Raw genomic sequence first — 26,631 nt, forward strand, 5'->3', positions numbered from 1 at the left:
GTCGACCAGCGATCCCCGCACACTAACACCGTCCCACACACACCAGGGACTGTTTACACATTCACTAAAGCCAATTCACTTACATACCTGTACGTCTTTGGAGTGTGGGAGGAAACCAAGGATTTTGGAGGAAAGCCCACGCGGGTCACTGTAATGCCCCCGTCCCACTTAGGAAACCTGAACGGAAACCTCTGGAGACTTTGCGCCCCACCCAAGGTTTCCGTGCGGTTCCCGGAGGTTGCAGGTGGTTGCCGGAGGTTGCAGGTAGTGGAAGCAGGTAGGGAGACTGACAAAAACCTCCGGGAAACACACGGAAACCTTGGGTGGGGCGCAAAGTCTCCAGAGGTTTCCGTTCAGGTTTCCTATGTGGGACAGGGGCATAAGGCAGCAACTCTACCGCTGCGCCACCGTGCCGTCCCTGTGACTTAAGAACTTAAAAATCACTGACACCATAGATTGCTGTATGTATATAAGTTAAAAAAGAAATTGCAGTCTGTAAACTCTAGAAGGCAACAAATACACCAAGGAATTCCACCATCCGGGCCGCGCCCTCTCTTCCACGCGGTTAATTTGGCTTCCGTAAATTGTAAATTGTCCCTAGTGTGTGTAGGATAGTGTTAATGTGCGGGGATCGCTGGTCGGTGCAGGTTTGGTGGGCTGAAGTTCCCGCTTCCATGCTGTATCTCTAGACTAAACTAAATTAAACCACATGCATTTGATGCTGCTGTGAGCAAGACTCCATCAGACTGAAGAAGGGTTTCGGCCAGAAAAGTTGCCTATTTCCTTCGCTCCATAGATGCTGCTGCACCCGCTGAGTTTCTCCAGCATTTTTGTGTACACTCCGTGGTACATGTTTCTCACTGTTCTTGTGCACGTGACAATAAATGTGACCTTTATCACAGAGTTCATGCATTGTGTCTGCCTCTGATGCTGCTACACCGCCCTTCAACGTTCTCTCTGCCAGTTGTCATGTCCTGTAGCTGTCACCCGCCTGGGGACTGATTCTGGAAAGCACTCCGCAGAACTAGAACATCTGTTGTGCAGGAAGGAACTGCTGATGCTGGTTTAAACCGACGATAGACACAAAATGCTGGAGTAACTCAGCGGGTGAGGCAGCATCTCTGGAGAGAAGGAATGGGTGACCCGCCAGGTCGAGTCCCTTCTTCAGAGTCTGACCCGGAACGTCACCCATTCCTTCTCTCCAGAGATGCTGGGCCTGTCCCTGCTGAGTTACTCCAGCATTTTGTGTCTATCTTTCGCATGCTTACTGCATCTGTTCTCCAGTGTCCTTTGCCAAACTTTTACTGGCTCTCACTCGGTTTGAGTTATTGGGAAGCAGATGTGTTCTGCAAGGAAGCAGCTGCAGATGCTGGATTAAGCTAGCGATGGACACAAAGAGCTGGAGTAACTCAGCGGGTCAGGCAGCATCTCTGGAGAAAAATGAATAGGTGACGTTTTGGGTCGAGACCCTTCTTCAGACTCTGATCTGCAGAACCACTAGGTCCCTTGGAAGACAGAAGGTTTCTTTAGATGTTTCGAAATCAGTGGTAGGACAGCACAGTGGCGCAGCTGGTAAGAGATGCTGCCTCACAGCGCCAGTGATCCTGGTTCGATCCTGACCATGGGTGCCGTCCATACTGCGTTTTACATGCTCTCCCTGCAACCATGTATGTTTCCTTTGCGTTGTTCCGGTTTCCTCCCACATCCCAAAAGATGTGCGGGCTTGTAGGTTAATTAGCTTCTGTAAATTGCCCCTAGTGTGTAGGGGTGGATATGAAAGTGGGATAACATAGAACTAGTGTGGACGGGTGATCGATGGTTGGTGTAGACTGGGCGGGTTGAAGGGCCTGTTTCCATGCTGTATCTTTCAGGCAATCTTTCAGTCAAAATCAGCTATTCTAGTAACAGTTAGATATGGGAAACCTGTTATTTTAGTGTTAATTGTACAGTTTTGCGTAGCGTTGCATACAGTTTTGGTCTCCTAATCTGAGGAAAGACATTCTTGCCATAGAGGGAGTACAGAGAAGGTTCACCAGACTGATTCCTGGGATGTCAGGACTTTCATTTGAAGAAAGACTGGATAGACTTGGTTTGTACTCGCTAGAATTTAGAAGATTGAGGGGGGATCTTATAGAAACGTACAAAATTCTTAAGGGGTTGGACAGGCTAGATGCAGGAAGATTGTTCCCGATGTTGGGGAAGTCCAGAACAAGGGGTCATAGTTTAAGGATAAGGGGGAAGTCTTTTAGGACTGAGATGAGAAAAACATTTTTCACGCAGAGAGTGGTGAATCTCTGGAATTCTCTGCCACAGAAGGTAGTTGAGGCCAGTTCATTGGCTATATTTAAGAGGGAGTTAGATGTGGCCCTTGTGGCTAAAGGGATCAGGGGGTATGGAGAGAAGGCAGGTACAGGATGCTGAGTTGGATGATTAGCCATGATCATATTGAATGGCGGTGCAGGCTCGAAGGGCCGAATGGCCTACTCCTGCACCTATTTTCTATGTTTCTATGTTTCTAATCCTGAGCTGCACCTGTTTTTTAATTAGGTTTGATGGTGGGGGTCTCTGCTCACCCTTCCCCCTGCTCCCCAACAGACTCTCTCCCTCAATCCCCCTGGTCCACTTTCTCTGCCAATTCTTTGCAGAGATGGAGCAGGTAGACTCCGCCCAGGCAAGGCCATGGGTCCCGCTAGGGTACTCAAGCCGTGTGCCAGCCAGCCAGCTGTGCGGAGTACTCCAACTTCAACCTGAGCCTGGATGTGAGAGGCTGTGATGTGGAAGACATCCTGCCTGGTTCCAGTACCAAAGAGGACCCGCCCCAGCTCCTCCAATAACTTTACACATCACAAAGTCCCTGGAGAGGCTGGTGCTCACTCACCTGCGACCCCTGGTTAAACCCTACCTGGACCCCCTGCAGATCACTCAACAAACAAAGATGGGGGTTGAGGACGCCATCATCCACCAGCTCCGTCGTTCCTATGCTCAACTGGATAAGCCGGCAAGCATTGTGAGAGTCGTGTTTTTTGACCTCTCCAGCGCTTTTAACACCATCCGGCCTACACTGCTAGGGAGCAAACTGACGAAGATGCGGGTGGATGCTCCATTGGTGTCCTGGATCACCAACTACCACCAATCACCAACTAGGGACTGTCATATGAGGAAAGATGAAAAAGACTAGGCTTGTATTCACTGGAGTTTAGAAGGATGAGGGGGTGGCTCTTATAGAAACATATAACATTATAAAAGGACTGGACAAGCTAGATGCAGGAAAAATGTTCCCAACGTTGGGCGAGTCCAGAACCAGGGGACCACAGTCTTAGAATAAAGGGGAGGTCATTTAAGACTGAGGTGAGAAAAAACTTTTTCACCCAGAGAGTTGTGAATTTGTGGAAATCCCTGCCACAGAGGGCACTGGAGGCCAAATCACTGGATGGATTTAAGAGAGAGTTATATAGAGCTCTAGGGGCTAGTGGAGTCAAGGGATCTGGGGAGAAGGCAGGCACGGGTTATTGATAGGGGATGATCTGCCATGATCACAATGAATGGAGGTGCTGGGGTTGGAACGACCCGGAGCGGGGACGTACATCGCCCGGCACGGCTTCATGGCCGTGGGACATTCCAGCGCCTGCCGGGGGCTCCAACTTTGTGACATTTAGACCGGGAGCGGGGCCGTAAATCGCCCGGCACGGCCTAAAATGGCCGTGGGACTTATCATCGCCCACCTGGGGCTTGGATATCGGGAGAGACATGGAGAACAGGGGAGAGAAAAGACTTTGCCTTCCATCATGGATGGATGTTTGTGTGAATTAAATTGTGTGTATGTCTAGGAAATTGTCTTTGTTTGTATGGCTGTGGAAACAGAATTTCGTTTGAGCCTCACTGGGGCTCAAATGACAATAAATTGTATTGTATTGTATTGTATTGTATTGTATTGAAGGGCCGAATGGCCTCCTACTGCACCTATTTCCTATGTTTCTATGTTACCTGACTGGACGACCACAATAGGTCAGGCTACAGAACTGAATCTCGGACATGGTTGTGAGCAACACAGGGGCCTGACTGTCTGTCCTCTCTCCCTTCCTGTTCACCATCTACACCTCGGGCTTCAGATATAACTCTGAAGTTTTCAGATGAGTCTGCAGTTGTGGATACATCAGTGAGGGGAGAGAAGCTGAATACAGAGATGTAGTCAACCACTTTGTTGAGTGGTGTGGGCTGAATCACCTGCAGCTCAACACCAACAAGACTAAAGAGTTAATGGTGGACTTTAGGTGGAGAGGAACATCCCCTGTCTGCATCATTGGTGTGGGTGTTCAGTTTACCTGGGAGTACAAATACCTTGGAGTGTACCTGGACAGTAAACTGGACTGGTCCAGGAGGAAAGCTGAGGCCCTGTACAAGAAGGGACCGAGCCGGCTGAACCTTTTGAGAAGGCTCCGCTCCTTCAACATCTGCAGCGAGACGCTACATATGTTCAATCAATCGGTGGTGGCCAGTGACATCTTCTTCGCTGCCGTGTGCCGGGGCAGCAGGGTGAAGCTCGCAGATGCCGATAGGATTAACAAACTCATCAGGAAGATTGGCCCCATCCTGGGGGCGGAGTTGGAGTTGGATTCACGGGAGCTGGTCTTGGAGGGGAGGATGCTCCTCAAACTGTGGAGCATCCTGGACCGTACAGCTCACCCTCTCCATGACACACTGGTCAACCTGAGAAGCACCTTCAGCCACAGACTGGTTCCACCAAGATACAGGATAGAACACCACGGGAGAACCTTCATCCCTGTGGCTATCAAACTGTACAACTCCTCCCCCTTCTGTCGTTGGGTAGACTGAGACTAACTCCCCTCCCCCTCCCCTTAAACTTCTTCTTGCGGATGGGCCTAAAGTTGTAGGACAACTTGTTTTTTATGACTGTTGGCTCTTGAGATAAATTTCCCTCTTGAGATAAATAAAATTCTATCGTATCGCATCGAAAGGAAAACATTTCTCAGCACCTAGCCCTACCAGTCATACTTTTATATTCCCTTTTAATCTTGGCTGGTATATTCTTTCAAACAGTTATCAGTTTTTTTACAGACATATGTGTTCTTAAAAGGTGAGACCAAGGGTCTCGACCCGAAACGTCACCTATTCCTTCGCTCCATAGATGCTGCCTCCCCCTGCTGAGTTTCTCCAGCATTTTTGTCCACCTTCGATTTTTCCAGCATCTGCAGTTCTTCCTTAAACATATCCGTTCGTAGAAGTATTTCTCACAAACAGCCGCTTTGCTGGCTGTAGCCAGCCTCTCTTACTTTCTTAGAATTTAGCCCCACCTTCTGCCTAGAGACAGTTTTGCTCGCATGCACAACTCGGCTGTTTGAGATTGATTTTACCCAAGTGCTGAATACTGCTTTGCAAAAGAAAATATTGCACAACCTGAATTTCAGCCGACACAGAGACAGGTGTTTTTGCTCTTCTGTGTCGGAGAATGAAACTTCAGTTTTTACTTTAGTTTCAGGGTGCCAGCAGGGAGAAGAAAACCAGCTGGGAGATCGGATTTCCCCAACTGTAGCCGAGGGACATTTTTGATCAGAAGGGTCTTGACCCGAAACGTCACCCATTCCTTCTCTCCGGAGATGCTGCCTGTCCCACTGAGTTACTCCGGCTTTTTGTGTCTACGGCTTAAACCAGCATCCGGAGTTTCTTCCTAGGCATATTTCATTGACGTGGAGCAGTGGTCGAGGGTGGTCTGTTCCCTGGTGGGACAAGAGACATGCTGGTTGTTCTTTTTGGTCGTACGCCTCTGAGATTGGCTTCAGATTGAAGTGTTCGGCTACAACGACCAAGGCTTCGGGGGGGGGGGGTTCACCATCGACCTCCCCCTCTCCCACACCGAACGGTCTGTCCTCAGCAGAGGTCTTACCTTAGTCCCCCTCCGTCCCCATCTCAATGAGTTCCGCGCCCACCATGACTTGGAGCGCTTCTGCCGTCGCCTCCGCCTCACAGCGCACTTCCATGGGAAGGAGTCCTCGCCCCCCAATGATGACCCTTTTTCCCGTCTCCAACGCACCCCCTCCTCGTGGAACCCCTCTCGCAACGTCCCAGCTCTGGAACTCTTTATCCAGAACTGCCGCCGCGACGTCAACCGCCTCAACTTCTCCACTCCCCTGTCTCACTCCAATCTCTCCCCCCCTGAACACACTGCCCGACCAAGCTTCTAACCCAGTGGTTCCCAACATGGGGCGTACGCCCCACAGGGGGGCAATTTGATTTTTAAGGGGGGCAATTGTATTTCTTTTCTTTTTACAATTTTTTAGTAATTTCTTGCTCAGAACTTTAACTGTGTTTTGTTTATTTCATTTTTCTTTTTCATGGATGCCATGTTCTTTTGAAGCTTGTTTAAACCAAGGTATTGGCGTTTTAAGCTTCTTCAGCTGAAACGGAGTTCACTTTTTAAATGATAAGAATTATATATCACCACATGGGGGGGGGGGGGGTATATCAGGATTTTAGAGGTGATTAGGTGGGGCATGGCCAAAAAAAGGTTGGGAACCACTGTTCTAACCTCATCGTTCCCCAGCCCCGCACGGCCCGTTTTTACCTTCTCCCCAAAATCCACAAACCCGGCTCTCCCGGCAGACCCATTGTCTCTGCCTGTTCGTGCCCCACCAAACTCATCTCCACATACCTTGACTCCATACTATCCCCCTTGGTCAAATCCCTTCCCACCTATATTCCAGGCACCTCAGACACTCTCCGCCGCCTCCGCGCATTCCACTCTCTAGGCCCTCACCCCCTCATCTTCACCATGGACGTCCAGTCACTCTACACCTCCATCCCCCACCAGGATGGCCTCAAAGCCCTCCGGTTCTTCCTCGACCAGAGGAGCAACCTATACCCAGCCACTGACACTCTCCTCCGCCTAGCGGAGCTGGTCCTCACCCTCAACAACTTTACGTTTGACTCCTCCCATTTCCTCCAAACACAAGGCGTAGCTATGGGCACACGCATGGGCCCCAGCTACGCCTGCCTCTTTGTCGGGTACGTTGAACAATCCTTGTTCAATACGTACCAGGGCCCCATCCCCGACCTCTACCTCCGTTACATTGACGACTGCTTTGGGGCCACCTCCTGCACCTACACACAACTGACTGACTTCATCCACTTCACCACCAACTTCCATCCGGCACTCCAATACACCTGGACCATTTCCGACACTTCCCTACCATTCCTTGACCTCACCATCTCCATTGCAGGGGACAGACTTCTGACCGACATACACTACAAACCAACTGACTCACATGGCTATCTGGATTACACGTCTTCCCACCCTGCCCCCTGTAAAGACTCCATCCCCTACTCCCAATTCCTCTGCCTACGCCGCATCTGTTCCCAGGATGAGACATTCCACACCAGGGCATCGGAAATGTCCTCGTTCTTCAGGGAACGGGGATTCCCCTCCGCCACCATAGATGAGGCTCGCACCAGGGTCTCATCCATACCCCGCAACACTGCTCTCTCTCCCCATCCCTACACTCGCAACAAGGGCAGAGTCCCCCTAGTCCTCACCTTTCACCCCACCAGCCGGCAAATACAACAAATAAGCCTCCGCCATTTCCGCCACCTCCAATGTGACCCCACCACTCGCCTCATCTTCCCATCTCCCCCCATGTCTGCCTTCCGCAAAGACCGCTCCCTCCGCAACTCCCTTGTCAATTCTTCCCTTCCCTCCCGTACCACCCCCTCCCCGGGCACTTTCCGTTGCAAACGCAAGAAATGCAACTTCACCTGTCCCTTCACCTCCCCCCTTGACTCCATTCAAGGACCCAAGCAGTCGTTCCAGGTGCGACAAAGGTTCACCTGTATCTCCTCCAACCTCATCTACTGCATCCGCTGCTCTAGATGTCAGCTGATTTACATCGGGGAGACTAAGCGGAGATTGGGCGATCGTTTCGCCGAACACCTCCGCTCAGTCCGCAATAACCTACCTGAACTCCCGGTGGCTCAGCACTTCAACTCCCCCTCCCATTCCCAATCCGACCTCTCTGTCCTGGGTCTCCTCCATTGCCAGAGTGAGCAACACCAGAAATTGGAGGAACAGCACCTCATATTCCGCCTGGGTTGCTTGCGTCCTGTTGGCATGAACATTGAATTCTCACAATTTTGCTAGCCCTTGCTGTCTCCTCCCCTTCCTTAACCCTCAAGCTGTCTCCTCCCATCCCCCCGCCCTCGGGCTCCTCCTCCTCCCTTTTTCCTTCCTTCTCCCCCCCACCCCCCCACCCCCCATCAGTCTGAAGAAGGGTTTCGGCCCGAAACGTCGCCTATTTCCTGCTGTACCCGCTGAGTTTCTCCAGCATTTTTGTGTACCTTAAGGCTTCGGGGTGATTGGTCTCGGGGCTTTAAGAAACTCTACAGTCCAGTTTATTTTAGCTTTGTCCAGTTTATTTTAGATGAGTTTATTATTGTCATGCATGCCAAGTTACAGTGAAAAGCTTCTGTTTCCATGCTATCCTATCATAGAATAGATTATCCAAGAATACAATGAAGCCACCCACAATTAAAGTGTGCAACATTTAGTCACCATGTTTTTGGAAAGATGCTGTCAAGCTGGGAAGGGTGCAGAGATTAACCAGGATGTTTCCAGGATTCAAGGTACTTAGCTACACAAAGAGGTTAGGCAGGCTGGGACTTTATTCCTTGGAGCGCAGGAGGATGAGCGGTGATCTTATATTGGTGTACAAAATCATGAGGGGAATAGATCGGGTAGCTGCACACAATCTCTTGCCCAGAGTAGGGGAATTGAGGACCAGAGGACATAGGTTTAAGGTGAAGGGGGAAAGATTTAATAGGAATCTGAGGGGTAACCTTTTCACACAAAGGGTGGTGGGTGTATGGACCAAGCTGCCAGAGGAGTTAGTTGTGGCAGGAGCTATTCCAACATTTAAGAAGTCAGTGAAACAGGTACATGGATAGGGCATGGATAGTTTGGAGGGGTATGGACCAAACGCAAGCAGGTGGGACTAGTGTAGCTGGGATATGATGGCCCATGTGGGCAAGTGGTGCCGAAGGGCCTGTTTTCACGCTGTATGTACATATGAATTGAAACTCTGAAAATGACAGGTCTCTCTTGACAGAGATGGAATCCCCAGTTGAGAATTGGCTGTAGAGGTGACTTGGTTAACTGTGAAAACCACAGGACACCTTGCAATTCCAAAACATTAAGATAAAGTGTTTCAAACAGTCTGTCCTTTTACAATGGCCTCAATTCGGCAGTCACTCTGAATGACGACACCTGCCCTGAATCTCAACCACCATAACTCTGTAAGTACAGATAGCACCAGGCTAGCACCAGTGTTGCTGCTGACACCCATTAGATTAGTGAAAGACGTGTAACCCTAGAATTGTGGGTGAAACTGTTTAAGGGACAGTTATTGCTTTGTAATTAAATACTTACTTGGAGCTAAAACATTAATAAGAGTGGAGACAAACGCTGGGGCAACTCAGCGGGTCAGGCAGCATCTCTGGAGAAAATGGATAGGTGACGCTTCAGCTCAAAACCCTTCTTCAGTCTGAAAGGTCACCCGATCCTTTTCTCCGGAGATGCTGGCTGACCCGCCGAGTTAATCCAGCATTTTGTGACCATCCTCGGTGTAATCCAGCATCTGCAGTTCCTTGTTATAACATTAAGACAAATTGCATTGTTAACCGCGCTGGATTAAGTTGCTTTTAAACCCTGCATCAAGTTTTATGTGAATGAAAATTCACGAGGTCGTCTGTTTACAGCAATGACGTCTTTAGCAACATCTGTAGAACCTACATCTGTAGAACCAACATCTGTAGAACCTACATCTGTAGAACCTACATCTGTAGAACCAGAAACATCGGGAACTACAGCAGAGCATTATACAACGACGACAGTCACGTCAGGTGTGTTGCTGTTTGCTGCAGTTACTTTTCAGGAAAATGTCATAGTATTTGGATAATGTTAAATGATATTTGAAAGCGAGCGGTGTCCTTAACATGTTCAATATCAATTAACTTAAATGCTATTTTTGTAGCATTCTTCTAACAATGTTAGACACAAAATGTAGTTACCGATTACATTTGATTCAAAGGCTATAAAATGTGAACTCTGCCTTGACGGGTTTCCAAGGGTTCATTTTAGTGGAGACCGGAGTTGGCTCACGGCAAGTGTAGCTTTGGAGGAAGACGGAGAAGATGAGACCGTGCCTAATATTCATCCCATCTGTCCCCGAATGATGTTATTCACCTCTATAAGAAGTGTATAGAATATGAGAGGACTAGCTAAGCTTACCCAGGGTAAGGTACATCGAAAACAAGAGGGCATATGTTCAGGGGCAAGATTTATTAGAAACCTGAGGGGCAGCTTTTTCACTGAGGGTGGAGGGTATATGTAATGAGCTGCCAGAGGGCATGGTTGATGCAGATGCCATCATGGCATTCAATAGACACTTGGATAAACATAGAAACATGGGAAATCGGTGCAGGAGTATGCGCTTCGAGCCAGTACTGCCATTCAATATTCAAACAAAATCAGTACCCCGTATATATCTGATATCCCTTGATTCCGGAGAATAGGAAAGGTTTAGAGGGATATGGGTCAAACGTGGGCAGGTGGGACTAGCCCACATCTTGGGCTATCTTGGTTGGCATGGAGGAGAAAAGGGCCTGTTTCAGTACAACATGACTGTGATTCTATTAAATAAACATGTGAGGATACACAAGCAATTGGGCATAAATTGTTCCAATTAACATGCCAGGAAATTAATGGGAACACTTCAAGTTAACCATATAACAATTACAGCACGGAAACAGGCCATCTCGGCCCTACAAGTCCGTGCCGAACAATTATTTTCCCCTAGTCCCATCTACCTGCACTCAGACCATAACCCTCCATTCCTTTCCCATCCATATACCTATCCAATTAATTTTTAAATGATAAAATCGAACCTGCCGCCACCACTTCCACTGGAAGCTCATTCCACGCAGCTACCACTCTCTGAGTAAAGAAGTTTCCCCTCGTGTTACCCCTAAACTTCTGTCCCTTAATTCTGAAGTCATGTCCTCTTGCATGAATCTTCCCCACTCTCAATGGGAAAAGCTTGTCCACGTCAATTCTGTCTATCCCTCTCATCATTTTAAAGACCTCTATCAAGTCCCCCCTTAACCTTCTGCGCTCCAGAGAATAAAGACCTAACTTATTCAACCTTTCTCCGTAACTTAGTTGCTGAAACCCAGGCAACATTCTAGTAAATCTCCTCTGTACTCTCTCTGTTTTGTTGTCGGGTTTCATTGCTAAAAGAGATCTCAAGGTGATTTAACTTAAGATTGCAGATTTGCGTTGGGAAGTTTCAACACAGCTGCTGCCAGGCCCTTTAGGGAATGCATGTGAATACGGCTTCTGATGCATTAACCAGCAAGTCAGAGGAATTTCCTGCTTGCTAGGTGGATGAGCCACGTTCATCCAAGAAAATATTTTACAATGAAGAAAGGGACAATTGCCAAGTATGATATCAGTGAGTTGAAATAAAGTTGTGTTTGCCAATATCGAGTTTGCAAGCTGCCCACCGGTTTTGCTTTAAGATGTCAAAAAATGCACCAAATTGCGATGAGTGCCAGGGTAAATGCACAGTAGGATTAATCGGGCAGGTCCAGTGAGCAAAACAAACAGAGGCAGACGAGGGAACATGGGGGAACTAGCAAGCTCAAATGCATTTAGTTTAATGCGACGAAGCATGCAAGTAAACCAAAGAGCGGTGCAGCACCTGGAAGTATGATATTACTCCAATCATGGTATTGTGGTTGAATAGACACTAGACAATAGGCAACAGTCGCAGGAGTAGGCCATTCGGCCCTTCGAGCCAACACGGCCATTCAATGTGATCATGGCTGATCATCCCCAATCAGTGCCCCGTTCCTGCCTTCTCCCCATATCCCCCGACTCCACTATCTTTAAGAGCCCTATCTAGCTCTCTCTTGAAAGTATCCAGTGAACCGGCCTCCACTGAGGCAGAGAATTCCACAGCACAGCGAATCTAATATTAACACAACACAGAACACAGAAGGAGCGCAGTTCTGGCAGTTTAATGCTCCAGGCTTTAGAAGTTGCAGAAGTTTCAGTGCGGGGAAGATTTACAAGGATGTTACCAAGACTCGAGGGTCTGAGCTACAGGGAGAGGTTGAGCAGGCAGGGACTCTATTCCTTGGAGCGCAGGCAGATGAGGGGTGATCTTATAGAGGTGCATAAAATCATGAGAGGAATAGATCGGGTGGATGCACAGAATCTTGTGCCCAGAGTAGGGGAATGGAGAACCAGAGGGCATAGGTTTAAGGTAAGGTGGGAAAGATCTGAGTGGTGTGGCGATCCCTAGGGGCTAGGTCACTCCGTAGGTCACCCCCCTCGGCTCTTGAGGGACAGGGATTATTGTCTGCCCATGGGGTTTCTCGGTAACTGCTCCAGGGGGCGTGCTGTGTGTTTGCCATGATTCATTAGACAGCTTCTGGCCACTTCCTGACCTCCTCCTTGTAGGGAGATAAGTCTCGGAGCCCAAGGCTCTGTTGCAACTCATTGTAAACCAGTGCCAGACGTCTTCTATGTTGTAACTCTGTACTCTCCCCACCCATCACACCATCTGCAATGTCCTCTTACATTCAGTAAAACATTGCCAAGGATGAGGGAATGGAAATCCCAGGGAACCCCATGTGGTCAAGGCAGAGTTGGGTCATACTGGGGGTTGGTAACGGGAGGTGTGAGCTCACTTTAAAAGTGTGTTCTGTTTTTGTTACACGCCAGAGACCTTAGGAAGCACTTTGTCATCGGTGGCGACGACACTAACAGCAGCAGGAGCAGTAAAGTCCACAGCCCTGACCACTGCTACACGACCCCCTTCCGTCACAAGGCAAACCTCCACCATCCCGCCATTAGTCACAAACACCTCAGGTTCGTTGCTAATTGACTCAGGCACAGCCTGGAAAATGGAACTAAAGTTGAATGTTGGAAACCCACCCAAGGTTTCCGTGCGGTTCCCGGAGGTTTTTGTCAGTCTCCCTGCCTGCTTCCATTACCTGCAACCTCCGGCAACCACCTGCAACCTCCGGGAACCGCAAGAAAACCTTGGGTGGGGCGCAAAGTCTCCGGAGGTTTCCGTTCAGGTTTCCTAAGTGGGACGACGGGGGCATAACCCTATGACAGAATTTTTCAAACTGTTTTCGAATATCAATTTCTCTTAAATATCGCCCGTTTGTATATTGCAATTAAAATGTAGGAGGGGGGCCCTTAAACACGACACGGACAGCAGTAAGGTCGACGTCAAATGTCTCGACTGTTGCAACTGGGTCCTCAACACCAGTACCGTCAGGCAGCAAACAGAGCACGGCAGCTGAAACAACAGTCATGTTCAGCACCACAGGTCAGTAGTCCACTCAATGGGTCAGACTTTGCATGCTTCTTGAGGTAGGCTAGGGCATCCCATTACAAACCCAACGGTGATCTAATCATTCTGAGAGATTATCACCCGTGTTTTATTTGGGCAACCCCGACCTTTCCTGGAATGTAATATCAAGAACATCGGAGCACTGTACTAAGATATCCTCCCACTTCCTGATGTACAGTATTAGTGCCACAGCGGTGGAGTTTCTGCATCACAGCGCCAGAGACCCGGGTTCGACCCAGACAACAAATCCAGGTTCTGTCCAAGTGGAGTTTGCACCTTCTCCCTGTGACCTTGGTGGGTTTTCTCCGGGCGTCCCGGTTTCCTCCCACACTCCAAAGACATGCAAGTTCGTAGGTTAATTGGCTTCTGTAAATTGCTCCGAATGTGTAAGGCATAGAACTAGTCTACGGGTGACCACTGGTCGGAGCGGACGCGATGACTCGAAGGGCCTGTGTCTCTCGACTAAACAAAACTAACAGTATGAACATTGTAGATATTTTTCTAACACTGCAAAAGGTAGCTAATTGTAAATATTCTTCCTCTTATATTAAAACCAACTTAGGAATGGAAGCAGTAACAACCAGGACAGCACTGGCAGAAACATCAGTACATTCTTCCACAACTTCAGAAACAACTTCTGAAATTGCTTCTACTGCTGCTGTCACAGGTCAGTTGCATCCAGTCAGGTTACCATCCATGGTGTCACTTCTTCCCTCCAGGGCCTGTCCCACTTGCCACTTTTTTCCGGCATCATTGACTGACGTACCAGGTCACCGAAAAATTTGTGGCGTGATGACATAGCGACGTGCGGTGTTTTTTCAAGTGTCGGGACTTTTTTTTTTGTCGCCGCTGGATTTTTGAAATGTTCAAAATCTTTCGGTGACACTAATATGATGCCGGCAGTCGGCGAAAAAAATCGGCAAGTGGACAGGCCCTCTGCTGTCTCCAGTAAACTCCCTACTCACAAAATACCTGATTGTTACTAAGTTTGCTCTCTTGATCATCCCCAATTTTGGACACTTCGTATCCTTACTTATATCTGTCGTGACCTCAAGCTCCGATACCTCCCTCCGCCTCTTTCCACCTTTAGACATTCCCTGAGAGCTACCGCGTTGGGTTTTACATGTCCCACACCTAGCATTAGAAGATATTTGACTCAGTAACATAAAACTGAAAGCTTAATTTCCACAGCCAAACAATTTCCCTTTCAAACTCCTGGGGGAGTTCAATGAGTTATCCCTTGAAATAATATCCTGAATGAGATTTGTGTGGAAGTTGACACTTTCCCACTGGAATAAGTTGGAGATTCTTTAACCTCCGACCTGTCGATGGGATGGGCTCATCTTCCTTGTTCTGTTCAAATTTGTTTGGAAGGCACGGCGGCACAGCGGTATAGCGGCGGAGACCCGGGTTCGATCCTGACTATGGGTGCTGTCTGCACGGAGTTTGCACGTTCTCCCCGTGACTGCTTGGCTTTCCTTCGGTTTCCTCCCACACTCCAAAGACGTGCAGGTTTGCAGCTTAATTGGCTTCTGTAAATTGTAGGATAGTGAACGGGTGATCATTGGTCGTGTGGACCCGTTGGAGTGAAGGGCCTGTTTCCATGCTGTATCTCTGAACCAAACTAAACAATGGTCATTTCTTCCTGGGATGTCTGAATGTATGTATTGTGTTGGACCTGCCATGAGATACTTTGTTTTGAATGGTTGTTATAGTCTTGGCTTCTTTCCCAAGAAGATGTATTGAGATAGTTGCAGTTAAGTGCAGCGTGCATCCTGAATGGAGAGCAAGATTGTCAGTCACTTTGCTGAGATGTTGTTGGAACGTCAGAATTCGTTTAGACCAGTTGAGCTTCATTCCCTGTGTCTGCTTTGAACCTGTAGTGGATCAGAAGATAGACACGGAATGGTGGAGTGACTTAGCGGATCGGGAAACATCTCTGGAGAACAGAAAGAGGTGACGTTTCGGATCGGAATCCTTCTTCAACCTCGGTCTGAAGATGGGTTCCCACCCATAATGTCACCTATTCCTGTTCTCCAGAGATGCTGCCTGACCCACTGAGTTCCTCCAGCATTTTGTGTCTATCTTCGCTATTAACCAGCATCTGTAGTGTCTTCCTGCACATGTACTGGATCAGCCAAGGCAGTGGTTTAGAAACAAGGACCTGTTTACACAAAGGGACACAAGCCGGTGAAGTAACACAGCCGGTCTGGCAGTGTCCCTGGAGAACAAGGATAGGTGATGCTTCTTCACAGTCCCAACCCAAAACATCACTATTTGTTCTCCAGAGATGCTGCCTGACCCGTTGCGTTAACGGCCTGTCCCACTTACGCGGTTTTTTTCGGCGACTTGCCGGCACCCGTCACAGTCGCAGCCGGTGGCCGAAAATTTTCAACATGTTGAAAATTCAGCGGCGACCAGAAAAAAGTACGACTCTTTGGGCGACTACTCACGACCATACAGGCGACACCCTGCGTAAGTGGGACAGGGCCTTTGCTACTCCACCACTTTGTGTCCTTTTGTGGGTCTGCAAAGAGGGTTTTGCATGTGGTTGTTGCCCTTGGATGATGTTTCAGAATAATTAAGGTGTAGAAGGCCAGCGATGTGCGAGAAAGCAAGATAGACTTGTCTTGCACATCGCCCCTCATGATTCCTTTAAAATGGCCGAGGGAAATGAACACCCATTAAAGTATTCTGATGAAGATAGACACAGAATGATGGAGTAACTCAGCGGGACAGGCAACATCTCTGGAGATGAGGAATGGGTGACGTTTCGGGTCAAGACGCTTCTTCAGACTTGACGTTTCGGGTCGAGACCCTTCTTCAGTATCTCCTCAAAGTATTTTGATGGTGTGTTCACTGCTATAATAAAGAGGCAGCTGCAAATCTGTTCACTGTGAGATCACACCAACCGCAGCGTGAAAATGCTCAGATCATTTGTTTTGGAAACAGCCGACTGAGGGATAAAAAATGACCTGAAAATATAATTCACCACATCTGAGACTCAGGCACGTCGTCTTATCTCGGTCTTGTAACCGTACCGTCGACAGTGATGTGACCACACTGTTACATTTAGTAAGGTGTTCTGTGTTCAAGTCTGAAGATTGAGGGGGGATCTTATAGCAACTTACAAAATTCTTAAGGGGTTGGACAGGCTAGATGCAGGAAGATTGCTCCCAATGTTGGGAAAGTCCAGAACAAGGGGTCATAGTTTAAGGACAAGGGGGAAGTCTTTTAGGACCGAGATGAGAAAAACATTTTTCACACATAGAGTGGTGAATCTCTGGAATTCTCTGCCGCAGAAGGTAGTTAAGGCCAGTTCATTGGCTATATTTAAGAGGGAGTTAGATGTGGCCCTTGTGGCTAAAGGGATCAGGGGGTATGGAGAGAAGGCAGGTACAGGATACTGAGTTGGATGATCAGCCATGATCATATTGAATGGCGGTGCAGGCTCGAAGGGCCGAATGGCCAATTCCTGCACCTATGCTCTATGTTTCTATGGTGTTCCCCTTCCAAAAATAAAGAATGCAGGAGCAGAAAAATAATCTTATAAACAACTTAAGTTTTTGAAAATGTCTAATACAAAATTAAAGCAAAAAACAATGAGGGCGGCACGGTGGCACAGCGGTAGAGTTGCTGCCTTACACTGCCAGAGACCCGGGTTCAGTCCTGACTACGGGTGCTGTCTGTATGGTGTCTGTACATTCTCCCCGTGACCTGCGTGGGTTTTCCACGGGATCTCTCGGCGCACACTTCCTCCCACACTCCAAAGACGTACTTGGTTCGTAAGTTCATTGATTTGGTATAATTGTAAAATTGTGCCTCTTGTGTTGGATAGTGTTAATGTTCGAGGATCGCTGGTCGGCACGGACTCGGTGGGCAGAACGACCTGTTTCCGCACTGTATCTCTAAACTAAACTAAACCAAACAAGATACCAGACTTCAATAGACAATAGGTGCAGGAGTAGGCCATTTGGCCCTTCGAGCTAGCACCGCCATTCAATGTGATCATGGCTGATCATCCACAATCAGGATCCCGTTCCTGCCTTCTCCCCATATCCCCCGACTCCGCTATCTTTAAGAGCCCTATCTAGCTCGGTGGGTGCAGTGAAAATGGTGGGTGGGCAAGAGGGCAGAGTACTGCTCACTTTAATGTGTTTGGTATGAAGACAGTGGGCGGCACAGTGGCGCAGCGGTAGAGTTGCTGCCTTAAAGCGCCGGAAACCCAGGTTCGATCCTGACTACGGGTGCTGCCTGTAAGGAGTTGGTACTTTCTTCCTGTGACCGTGAGGGTTTGCTCCGGGTGCTCCGGTTTCCTCCCACATTCCAAACTGGTGCAGGTTTGTAGGTTAAAAGGCTTCTGTAAGATGTTGGGCCCTTCTTCAGACTGAGATTTGGTGTTGGTCTATTATTGTCATCTAGGATACAATGAACAATGTTGTCGGATCAAGAGAATGGTCAATAGAGCAGGAACTGGATAGACAGCCTTCATCCATTGTACACTGGGCTGTGTGGACTCACTTCGAAAAAGGAAGGTAGGGTCAGATCACAACCCAAAGTAGTAGAATTAAAGGACGTTCTTTTAGGAAGGAGATGAGAACTTTCTTTAGTCAGAGATTGGTGACGCTAAGGAATTCTTTGCCACGGAAGGCTGATGAGGCCAAGTCAGTGGATATTTTTAAAGCAGACATACATAGATTCTTGATTAGTACGGGTGTCAGGGGTTATGGGGAGAAGGCAGGAGAATGGGGTTAGGAGGGAAAGATTGATCAGCCATGATTGAATGGCGGAGTAGACATGATGGGCCGAATGGCCTAATTCTACTCCTATCATTTATGACCTTGTGAATGAAGTCTTGAAGTGAGATAGCCGAAAGGAATAGACACATGGTGGTGGGGTAACTCATCCGGTCAGGCAACATCTGTGGAGGAAATGGACAGGTGACTTTTTGGGTCAGAACCCTTCTTCAGACTAGCCTATAAGTTTCGAGATGTAGCATAAGACCAAATAGTTTTCCATTGCCCAACACTGATGTGATGGCCTGCCATAAACCTCCCTAACTTCATAAATAAGAGATTTCCTTCAATTCTTCCTAGCCCGTATGATTTAGTGAGCACTGGGCAAGATTTGTGTGCAATGTGTTCAGCCATTGCTGGGAGCACAAGGTGAAAAACCCCCATTTGTCCTTAATGTCATGTTGATGTTCCTATAGACACTTGCGATCATAATAAATATCAAACTTCATTTTTATCTCCCACAGATATCAGCCGAACAGTGCCCGCTGGAAAGAGCCTTGGATTAGTCATCGGTAAGGAGCCAGGAATAGGGGTTTATAACTATTTAGAAATTGAAATAGCTGCATTGAGGGGCGACACAGGAGTTATGTTACTGGTCTAAAGGCGAGGAGTAGTAATCTAAAGTACACATGTTCAAATCCCAGTCCAGCACACTGGGGAAATTTAAGGTAGACAAATATGCTGGAGAAACTCAGCTGGAGAGGCAGCATCTATGGAGCGAAGGAAATAGGCAACGTTTCGGGCCGAAACCCTTCTTCAGACTTAAATTTAATTCAGTTAATAGAATCCAATATCTGGAATTACAAATCATTATTGGTTAAAAACTGTGACAAAGTGCTGGAGTAACTCAGCGGGTAAGGCAGCATCTCAGGGTAACATGGATAGGTGACGTTTCACAGAGTGCCGGAGTAACTCAGCGGGTCAGGCAGCTTCTCTGCGGAATAAGGATAGGTGACGTTTCTGGTCAGGAAGCTCCTTCAGACTGCATGCGGGGGAGGGGAGGGGTTGGGGGTGAGGGGAGAGGGGATGGGGGGGGGGAGGGGAGGGCAATGGGGGGAGAGAAGGCTGGTAGAGAGGAGAGACAAGATAACGCTAGGCATGTAATCGGTTGATATATGGGAGGAGGGGGTTTTGATGGAAAAATGGTGGACAAAGTTAGAATTAGTTTGGCTTGGTGAAGGAAAATGGTTAATCTGTATATAAATCATGTTCATAAAGAACTTATGAAAATGACTCATATATGATTTGAGACCCACAACATTGTCTCTCATAACTGCCGTCTGAAATGAGTTGAGTTGAGTTTATTGTCACGTGTACCGAGATACAGTGATAAGCTTTGGTTGCGTGCTGCTTGGGGCAGTAAATGATGATCATATCAATGGTTCCCACAACATGTGAATGATTTTTTAATAAGTAATCACCAACTCGGGGCATGCAGTTAAAACGTTTTTTTCTCTTTTCGGTCTTAAACAGGATAGTAACCACCCTTGGCATTCCTCTCATGACATTCAGCTCCATAAAACAAATGGAACCAAATCTCAAAGGAGGATTGGTGGCTACTTTCATTGCGTCAATATTTCCTTCAAGTCTGAGATCAATAGCTGTTTACAAATCCATTAAACTGATCTATATTACATAAACCATCGGTCAACCATGGTATACGGATAGTCTTAATATTGCATCAGAGTTTCCTAAGCATTAAGAAGTACCTTATAGATTTAATTTTACACCTTGGTGAACCTAACCAGGGTAGTCCCTCTGTTTTTAATAAGGGGCGGCACGGTGGCGCAGTGGTAGAGTTGCTGCCTCCCAGCGCCAGAGACCTGGGTTCGATCCTGACTACGGGTGCCGTCTTTACAGAGTTTGTACATTCTCCCTGTTTCCGTGTGAGTTTTCCCCGGGTGCTCCGGTTTCCTCCCACACTCCAAAGACGTACAGGTTTGTAGGTCAATTGGCTTTGGTAATTTGTCCCGAGTATGTGGAGTAGTACTAGTGTATGGGGTGATCGCTGGTCAGCGTGGACTCAGAGGATCGAAGCCTGTTTCCATGTTGTATCTCTGCAGTCTAAAGTCTAAAGCAGTGTAGTTCCTGTGTTTGACAATAGACATTAAACAATAATAGACAATAGGTGCAGGAGTAGGTCATTTGGCCCTTTGAGCCAACTCCGCCATTCAATGTGATCATGGCTAATTATCCCCAATCAGTAATAATTCCTCGTAGAAACATACAGTAGAAACATAGAAACAGGTGCAGTAGTAGGCCATTCAGCCCATCAAGCCAGCACCGCCATTCAATATGATCATGGCTGATCATCCTAAACCAGTGCCCCGTTCCTGCTTTCTCCCCATATATCTCCTTGATTTCATTAGCCCTAAGAGCTAAATCTAACTCGCGCTTAAGAAATATTTAGATATATATTGTAATTCCTGAAGGATGCTGGATCAGGGTCCCATGCAACTTCTTAGATGAGGATATCGTTGCCAGTTTTAGTTGCCTTTGCGAAGGAGGCAATGAACTACATTCTGGAACCACTGTTATCTGGAAGTGGTAAATAAATCACATGTCTACTGTGCCCTGCGAGTCCTGAATGTTTTAATCACCTATTTATTTTCCCTTCATCCACAGGGGCCAGCACAAGCAGCTGCTTTGTCATATTGCTGGTCATTTTAATCTTCATTTGGCCATTAGTTTGCAAAAACAGAACGTGAGTATTATACCACAATACGATATTACAGTACAGGTATACCGTTTTACGTATAGAATTGTACGTAGATTATAAAATCCACAGACTTTCAGTTCTGCACTATCATGTTCAAGTTTACTTGGAATAAATGAAAATGTATTGTTTATTTATGTATTGCTTGCATCTAAAGTGCTTGTAAAACTGCAGTGAGTAAGAATTTCATTGTGCCTGGCCAAATGATAAATAAACAGTCCCGATCTTGATGTAGAAATTACAGATGCTGGTTTATACCAAGGGCAGGCACAGAGTGCTGGAGTAACTCTGCGAGTCAGACAGCATCTCTGGAGAAGAAGGGTCCCGACCTGAAACATCACCTATGCATTTTCTTCAGAGATGCTGCCTGACCTGCTGAGTTACTCCTACACGTTGTAAATCTACTCTTGATTCTGAATGTTAGTTTCCTAATGCAATCACTCCAGCACCACCACCAAAATACATCATCCACAGATTCACCACCCTCCGACTAAAGAAATTCCTCCCCATCTCCTTCCTAAAAGAACATCCTTTCATTCTGAGGCTATATGGCTCTGGTCCTAGACTCTCCCACTAGTGGAAACATCCTCTCCATATAACCATATAACAATTCTCGACCAGTCCACATCCACTCTACCCAGGCCTGCATGACGGCACACCCATGGAGCTGGCTGGCTGAGAGTTGCATTAGTTTGCTCCAGTGATGAAGAATCTGTGGAATTCATTGCCACAGATGGCTGTGGAGGCCAGGTCAATGGATATTTTTAAGGCGGAGATTGACTTGGTTATTAAGGGTTGATTAGTAAGGGTTACGGGGAGAAGGCAGTAGAGTGGGGTTGAGAGGGATGGATCAACCATGATTGAATGGCAGTGCATCACCTTTGCCCCATGTCTTTTCCTCAGTTGGTGCACCAGGCCGGGCGTCGCTGAGCATGAATTGACCCCAATGGCACTGACGGAGGTACAAACAGTGGAGAATCTGAGTGAGTGTGGACTTTTACAGCAAGAGGCAGAGAGTTGATTTTCACCCACCGGTGATATGGTACCACCATGTACAACGGCGACGAGGGAAAACATGTAAATAGGTCTGAGGATGAGCCAAAGAATCAACGTTGTACGTGCCGCAGCCACTCACGAAGCTGAGATAAATTCAGACTGCCTTCCATTATTGCCACATCAACGAGCCATCTGGATACATTTCATCTGCCTGCTACTGTGGAGAACAGAGACTAGAAAATGGACCACAGACAATTGTTTCTCCTCAGTTATATTTAATGGATGAGCCAGGATCAGGAATTAACTCTAGATACTATTTGTGGGAGATTTTTTTAAACCTCCCTTAAACTGGTGGCAAAGAGGTGAGCAGAAGATTCTGAACTTTGAGATAAAAGGTTATAATTATATATTTCTATTCCATTCACCAGCAAAATAATAACTGATTACATGTCTCGATTTCTGCATGTGTATTCCAGATGGGAGTTTTATTTTTTCATCAAGATGCTTTTATGTACTTTTTAAGATGCATTGCTTAGCAGCTGCACTGTTTCGAATGATTGAAAGATTTCCTTTTCTCAAAGGATCGGTCTCAGGGTTAGAAGTTGCGTCTCACAGTGCCCCATTTTTATGTGCCGCCCGTGCAAAGACAAGTTTAATTTAAATCTCCTTAGCCAAGCACAACAGGAACACAGACGGATACAGCATGACAACCGGCCCTTTGGCCCACTTCACCCATGCCAACCATCGACCATCTATTCACACCAAATCCCACACTAATATCTGTGCATTTGATACCAAATACCAGATGTGTGCGGTGAAATTAGATACCTATTTGGAAATCGTTCTGGGACAATCCTTTTGTGGATTGGAGACCCGTTACCATAGCTGATTACAAGTGGCAGAGCTAACATAACAATTACTTGTATGTGGTGCTTAAAAAAAAGGTGCAGGAGTCGGCCATTCGGCCCTTTGAGCCAGCACTGCCATTCAATATGATCGTGGCTGATCATCTAAAATCACTACACCGTTCCTGCTATTTCCCCATATCCCTTGATTCCTTTAGCCCCAAGAGCTAAATCTAACTCTCTCGAGAAGTCTTATGCGTAGGTAGGCATAACCTGAAACCTGCACCTCTCCTTGCGTTAGTACCCAAGCCAGCATCTTATGATCGAGTGGTGTCAGGGGTTATGGCGAGAATGCAGGAGAATAGCAGGTTGAAGAGAAAGTTAAGTCAACCATGATTGAATGGCGGGGCAGACTTGATGGGCCGAATGGCCTAATTCTGCTCCAATCACTTACGAAGTAGGCACATATACCATCCTTCTGGCTAATAATTTTAAGAAATGGGTTCTTCCAATAGAAAAATGTATAGTTTTGACAGGAACTGTATATATATCTTGGCATTTATATCATTGTATTTATGATATTTGGTGTACTATTTTTTAAATTATAAATATAAATAGGAGTAATGCCTATCTTTACTAATTCTGCATCAAAGTGGTTAATGTGAATTAGATTTGAAACTTAAGTGATTAAAAAACAAAGCCTGAAATAGTAATATCTTAATGTGAAGCTTGGGTGGATGATGTGAATGTTGACTGCATGACAGGCCTGTGGTGACATTTCTGCAAAAACAAATTCCTGTTTATCTTTTAATTCAAAACATTAGTAAGGACTTCCTTGTTTGCACGCAATATGCATGGATGTTATAATTCATATTTATTTATGATTGCATAACAAAAAACTGGTATCCTTAGCTGAAGGGTCGCTTGTCCATGTTCTCCAGAGATGCTGCCTGACCCAGCGAGTTACTCCTGCAGTCTGTGTCCTTTCGTGTAAAGCAGCATCTGTAGTTCCTTGTTCCTACTTTCCTTCACCTCCAAAGCCCGCAATCTTCACCACCGACGTGGTCTTGGGCAGCAGGCAAGGTATCTAATTTCCCAATTTGGTATCTTAACTCCATTTTACAATGCACCATTTTGGGCGGCAAGGTGGTGCAGCGGTAAAGTTGCTGCCTTACAGCGCTGGAGACCCGGGTTCGATCCCGACTACGGGTGCTGTCGGTACGGAGTTTGTACATTCTCCCCGTGACTGCGTGGGTTTTCTCCGAGATCTTCGACTTCCGCCCACACTCCAAAGACGTGCAGGTTTGCAGGTTAATTGGCTTGGTGTAAATGTAAAAATTGTCCCCGGTGTGTGTAGGATAGTATAAGTGGGAGGGGATCGCTGGTCGGTGCAGACTCGGCGGGCCGAAGGGCCTGTTTCCTGGCTGTATCTCTAAACTAAACTAAATTTCAGAACAAACTCGGTGATGAGTGGCAAGACTCTGCTGCAGATGAGGAATTGTGATCCATTACATAAAACGGGCAGCAGAGAACTCCCATGTTGATTAGACTGGATTGAGGAGACAGCTGGTCTTCTTTTCGTGTCCATCTTGTTACAAATGTTGACCTCGCTGCCTGAAAAGGACGCAAGCTTCCGGCGACAATCAGTGGGAGCCATCACTTGTCGCGATCGATGATGGTGGTGGCAGAATTAGCTCGGGATACTTCCAGTTTCCAGCCCCACAACATGGACGCTTCTGCTATGGGGCTGGACAGTTGGTAACCAGGCCAGAGCTTTGTATCCAAACATTGTCAATTAACTTCCAGAACCCTTACGAGACAATAAGAAGCTTGAGTTGGGACTGTTCCTAATCGTTGAGTGAGACTTAGGGTCCTGTGCCATTTCATCATATCTGGCAAAAGACTGAAGAAGGTCCATCTGTCTCCTCAGATCCTGGTGAACTTCTATCGCTGCACCATCGAGAGCATCCTTACCAACTGCATCACAGTATGGTATGGCAACTGCTCTGTCTCCGACCGGAAGGCATTGCAGAGGGTGGTGAAAATTGCCCAACGCATCACCGGTTCCACGCTCCCCTCCATTGAGTCTGTCCAAAGCAAGCGCTGTCTGCGGAGGGCGCTCAGCATCGCCAAGGACTGCTCTCACCCCAACCATGGACTGTTTACCCTCCTACCATCCGGGAGGCGCTACAGGTCTCTCCGTTGCCGAACCAGCAGGTCGAGGAACAGCTTCTTTCCGGCGGCTGTCACTCTACTAAACAACGTACCTCGGTGACTGCCAATCACCACCCCCCCCCCAAATTGTTTGCTATGTCGCTCTTCAAGGGAGATGCTAAATGCATTTCGTTGTCTCTGTACTGTACACTGACAATGACAATTAAAATTGAATCTGAATCTGAATCTGAATCTGAATCTGAAATGAATGACTTTGGGGTTGCAGTTATTTCTGTAAACCTTATTGTGTAGAGCAGGCACCAATACAAAATGTCACCAGCTGGTCAACTGCATTGGTATTGCTTGATGAGGAGGGACGGTGATGAGAGAATTAAACCTGTGATACAACTGCAAGATTCTATACGGATTTTTTATTATACTTGTACCTCAACAAACTCGTGTGCATGACAATAAACTCGGCATGACTTGATATGTAGCTAACCAGGAGGCCACAGAGGTCAGATGATCATCTACGGTAACATTAACTACACAAAAATTCTGCCTAATTATTCGGGAACACTGTTAGGGAGAGCCCAGTGGTGTAAATACCCGCATTCCCTCTCTCTCTATCCCTTCCCCATCCAAGTAGCACTAGCTTCTCATTTTCACCTTACAAACAGCTTACAAAGGCCCGTTTCCTTTATCATCGTTACTTTTTTTGAATATCTTTCATAGAAACATAGAAAATAGGTGCAGGAGTAGGCCATTCGGGCCCTTCGAGCCTGCACCGCCATTCGATATGATCATGGCTGATCATCCAACTCAGTATCCCATCCCTGCCTTCTCTCCATACCCCCCCGATCCCTTTAGCCACAAGGGCCATATCTAACTCCCTCTTAAATATAGCCAATGAACTGGCCTCAACTACCTTCTGTGGCAGAGAATTCCACAGATTCACCACTCTCTGTGTAAAAAAATGATTTTCTCATCTCGGTCCTTAAAGACTGTCTTATCCTTAAACTGGACCCCTTGTTCTGGACTTCCCCAACATCGGGAATAATCTTCCTGCATCTAGCCTGTCCAACCCCTTAAGAATTTTGTAAGTTTCTATAAGATCCCCCCTCAATCTTCTAAATTCTAGCGTGTCTAACGAATTCTAACAATTCATTCATTGTTCTTTATCTCTCCACATCACCGTCTATATCTCTCGTATTTCCCTTATCCCGTCTTAATCAGTCTGAAGAAGGGTCTCGACACGAAACGTCGCCCATTCCTTCTCTCCAGAGATGCAGCCTGTCCCGCTGAGTTACTCCAGATTTTTGTGTCTATCTTCTGTTAGTGAGAGAGGACATTATTTGCTTTTAAAGAAACTGAAAGCTATTTGGAAACCAAGTTCCAAAACTGTGAACTGGACTGGTTACGATTATGGAAGAATGTTGGTATTTGGCAAATCAAGAGTTGGTACTGGCTTGTAATGTCTCCCTCGTGCTTGCCTGTCTGTTCCCTCACTTCTTGGGAAAGGTACTTATCCGCAGCAGCAGATAACAGTCCCCTGTACATATATTTAAAAAACTAACCATCAGAAGAAATTAGCTTGGCGGAGGATATCACATTGGCCTTGTTTTGCTTTCTGTACTTTTATACTCTGTAGTAAATTAAAGCATGATTTTAGTCACATAGACTCGTTTGTT

The 26,631-nt window shown here is 47.0% G+C and overlaps 1 protein-coding gene across 3 annotated transcripts in view; it reads left to right on the forward strand.

Moving 5' to 3' along the window:
* Window positions 1-25,799, forward strand: part of LOC129707928 (interleukin-15 receptor subunit alpha-like) — a 67,191-nt gene extending 41,392 nt beyond the window's left edge. For 2 of the 3 annotated variants that reach the window (XM_055653397.1, XM_055653398.1), the window contains 7 exons: window positions 9,763-9,906; window positions 12,794-12,940; window positions 13,266-13,409; window positions 13,996-14,100; window positions 18,694-18,741; window positions 20,855-20,933; window positions 21,849-25,799. In XM_055653397.1, coding sequence (XP_055509372.1) covers window positions 9,763-9,906; window positions 12,794-12,940; window positions 13,266-13,409; window positions 13,996-14,100; window positions 18,694-18,741; window positions 20,855-20,933; window positions 21,849-21,966 — 785 coding nt within the window. In that variant the 3' untranslated portion in view covers window positions 21,967-25,799. The remainder of the gene's footprint in view (window positions 1-9,762; window positions 9,907-12,793; window positions 12,941-13,265; window positions 13,410-13,995; window positions 14,101-18,693; window positions 18,742-20,854; window positions 20,934-21,848) is intronic. The other variant, XM_055653399.1, reaches the window with a different exon arrangement.
* The last annotated feature ends 832 nt before the right edge of the window (window positions 25,800-26,631 follow it).

Source organism: Leucoraja erinacea, chromosome 22, assembly GCF_028641065.1.
Source record: "Leucoraja erinacea ecotype New England chromosome 22, Leri_hhj_1, whole genome shotgun sequence".
Taxonomy (NCBI): domain Eukaryota; kingdom Metazoa; phylum Chordata; class Chondrichthyes; order Rajiformes; family Rajidae; genus Leucoraja; species Leucoraja erinaceus.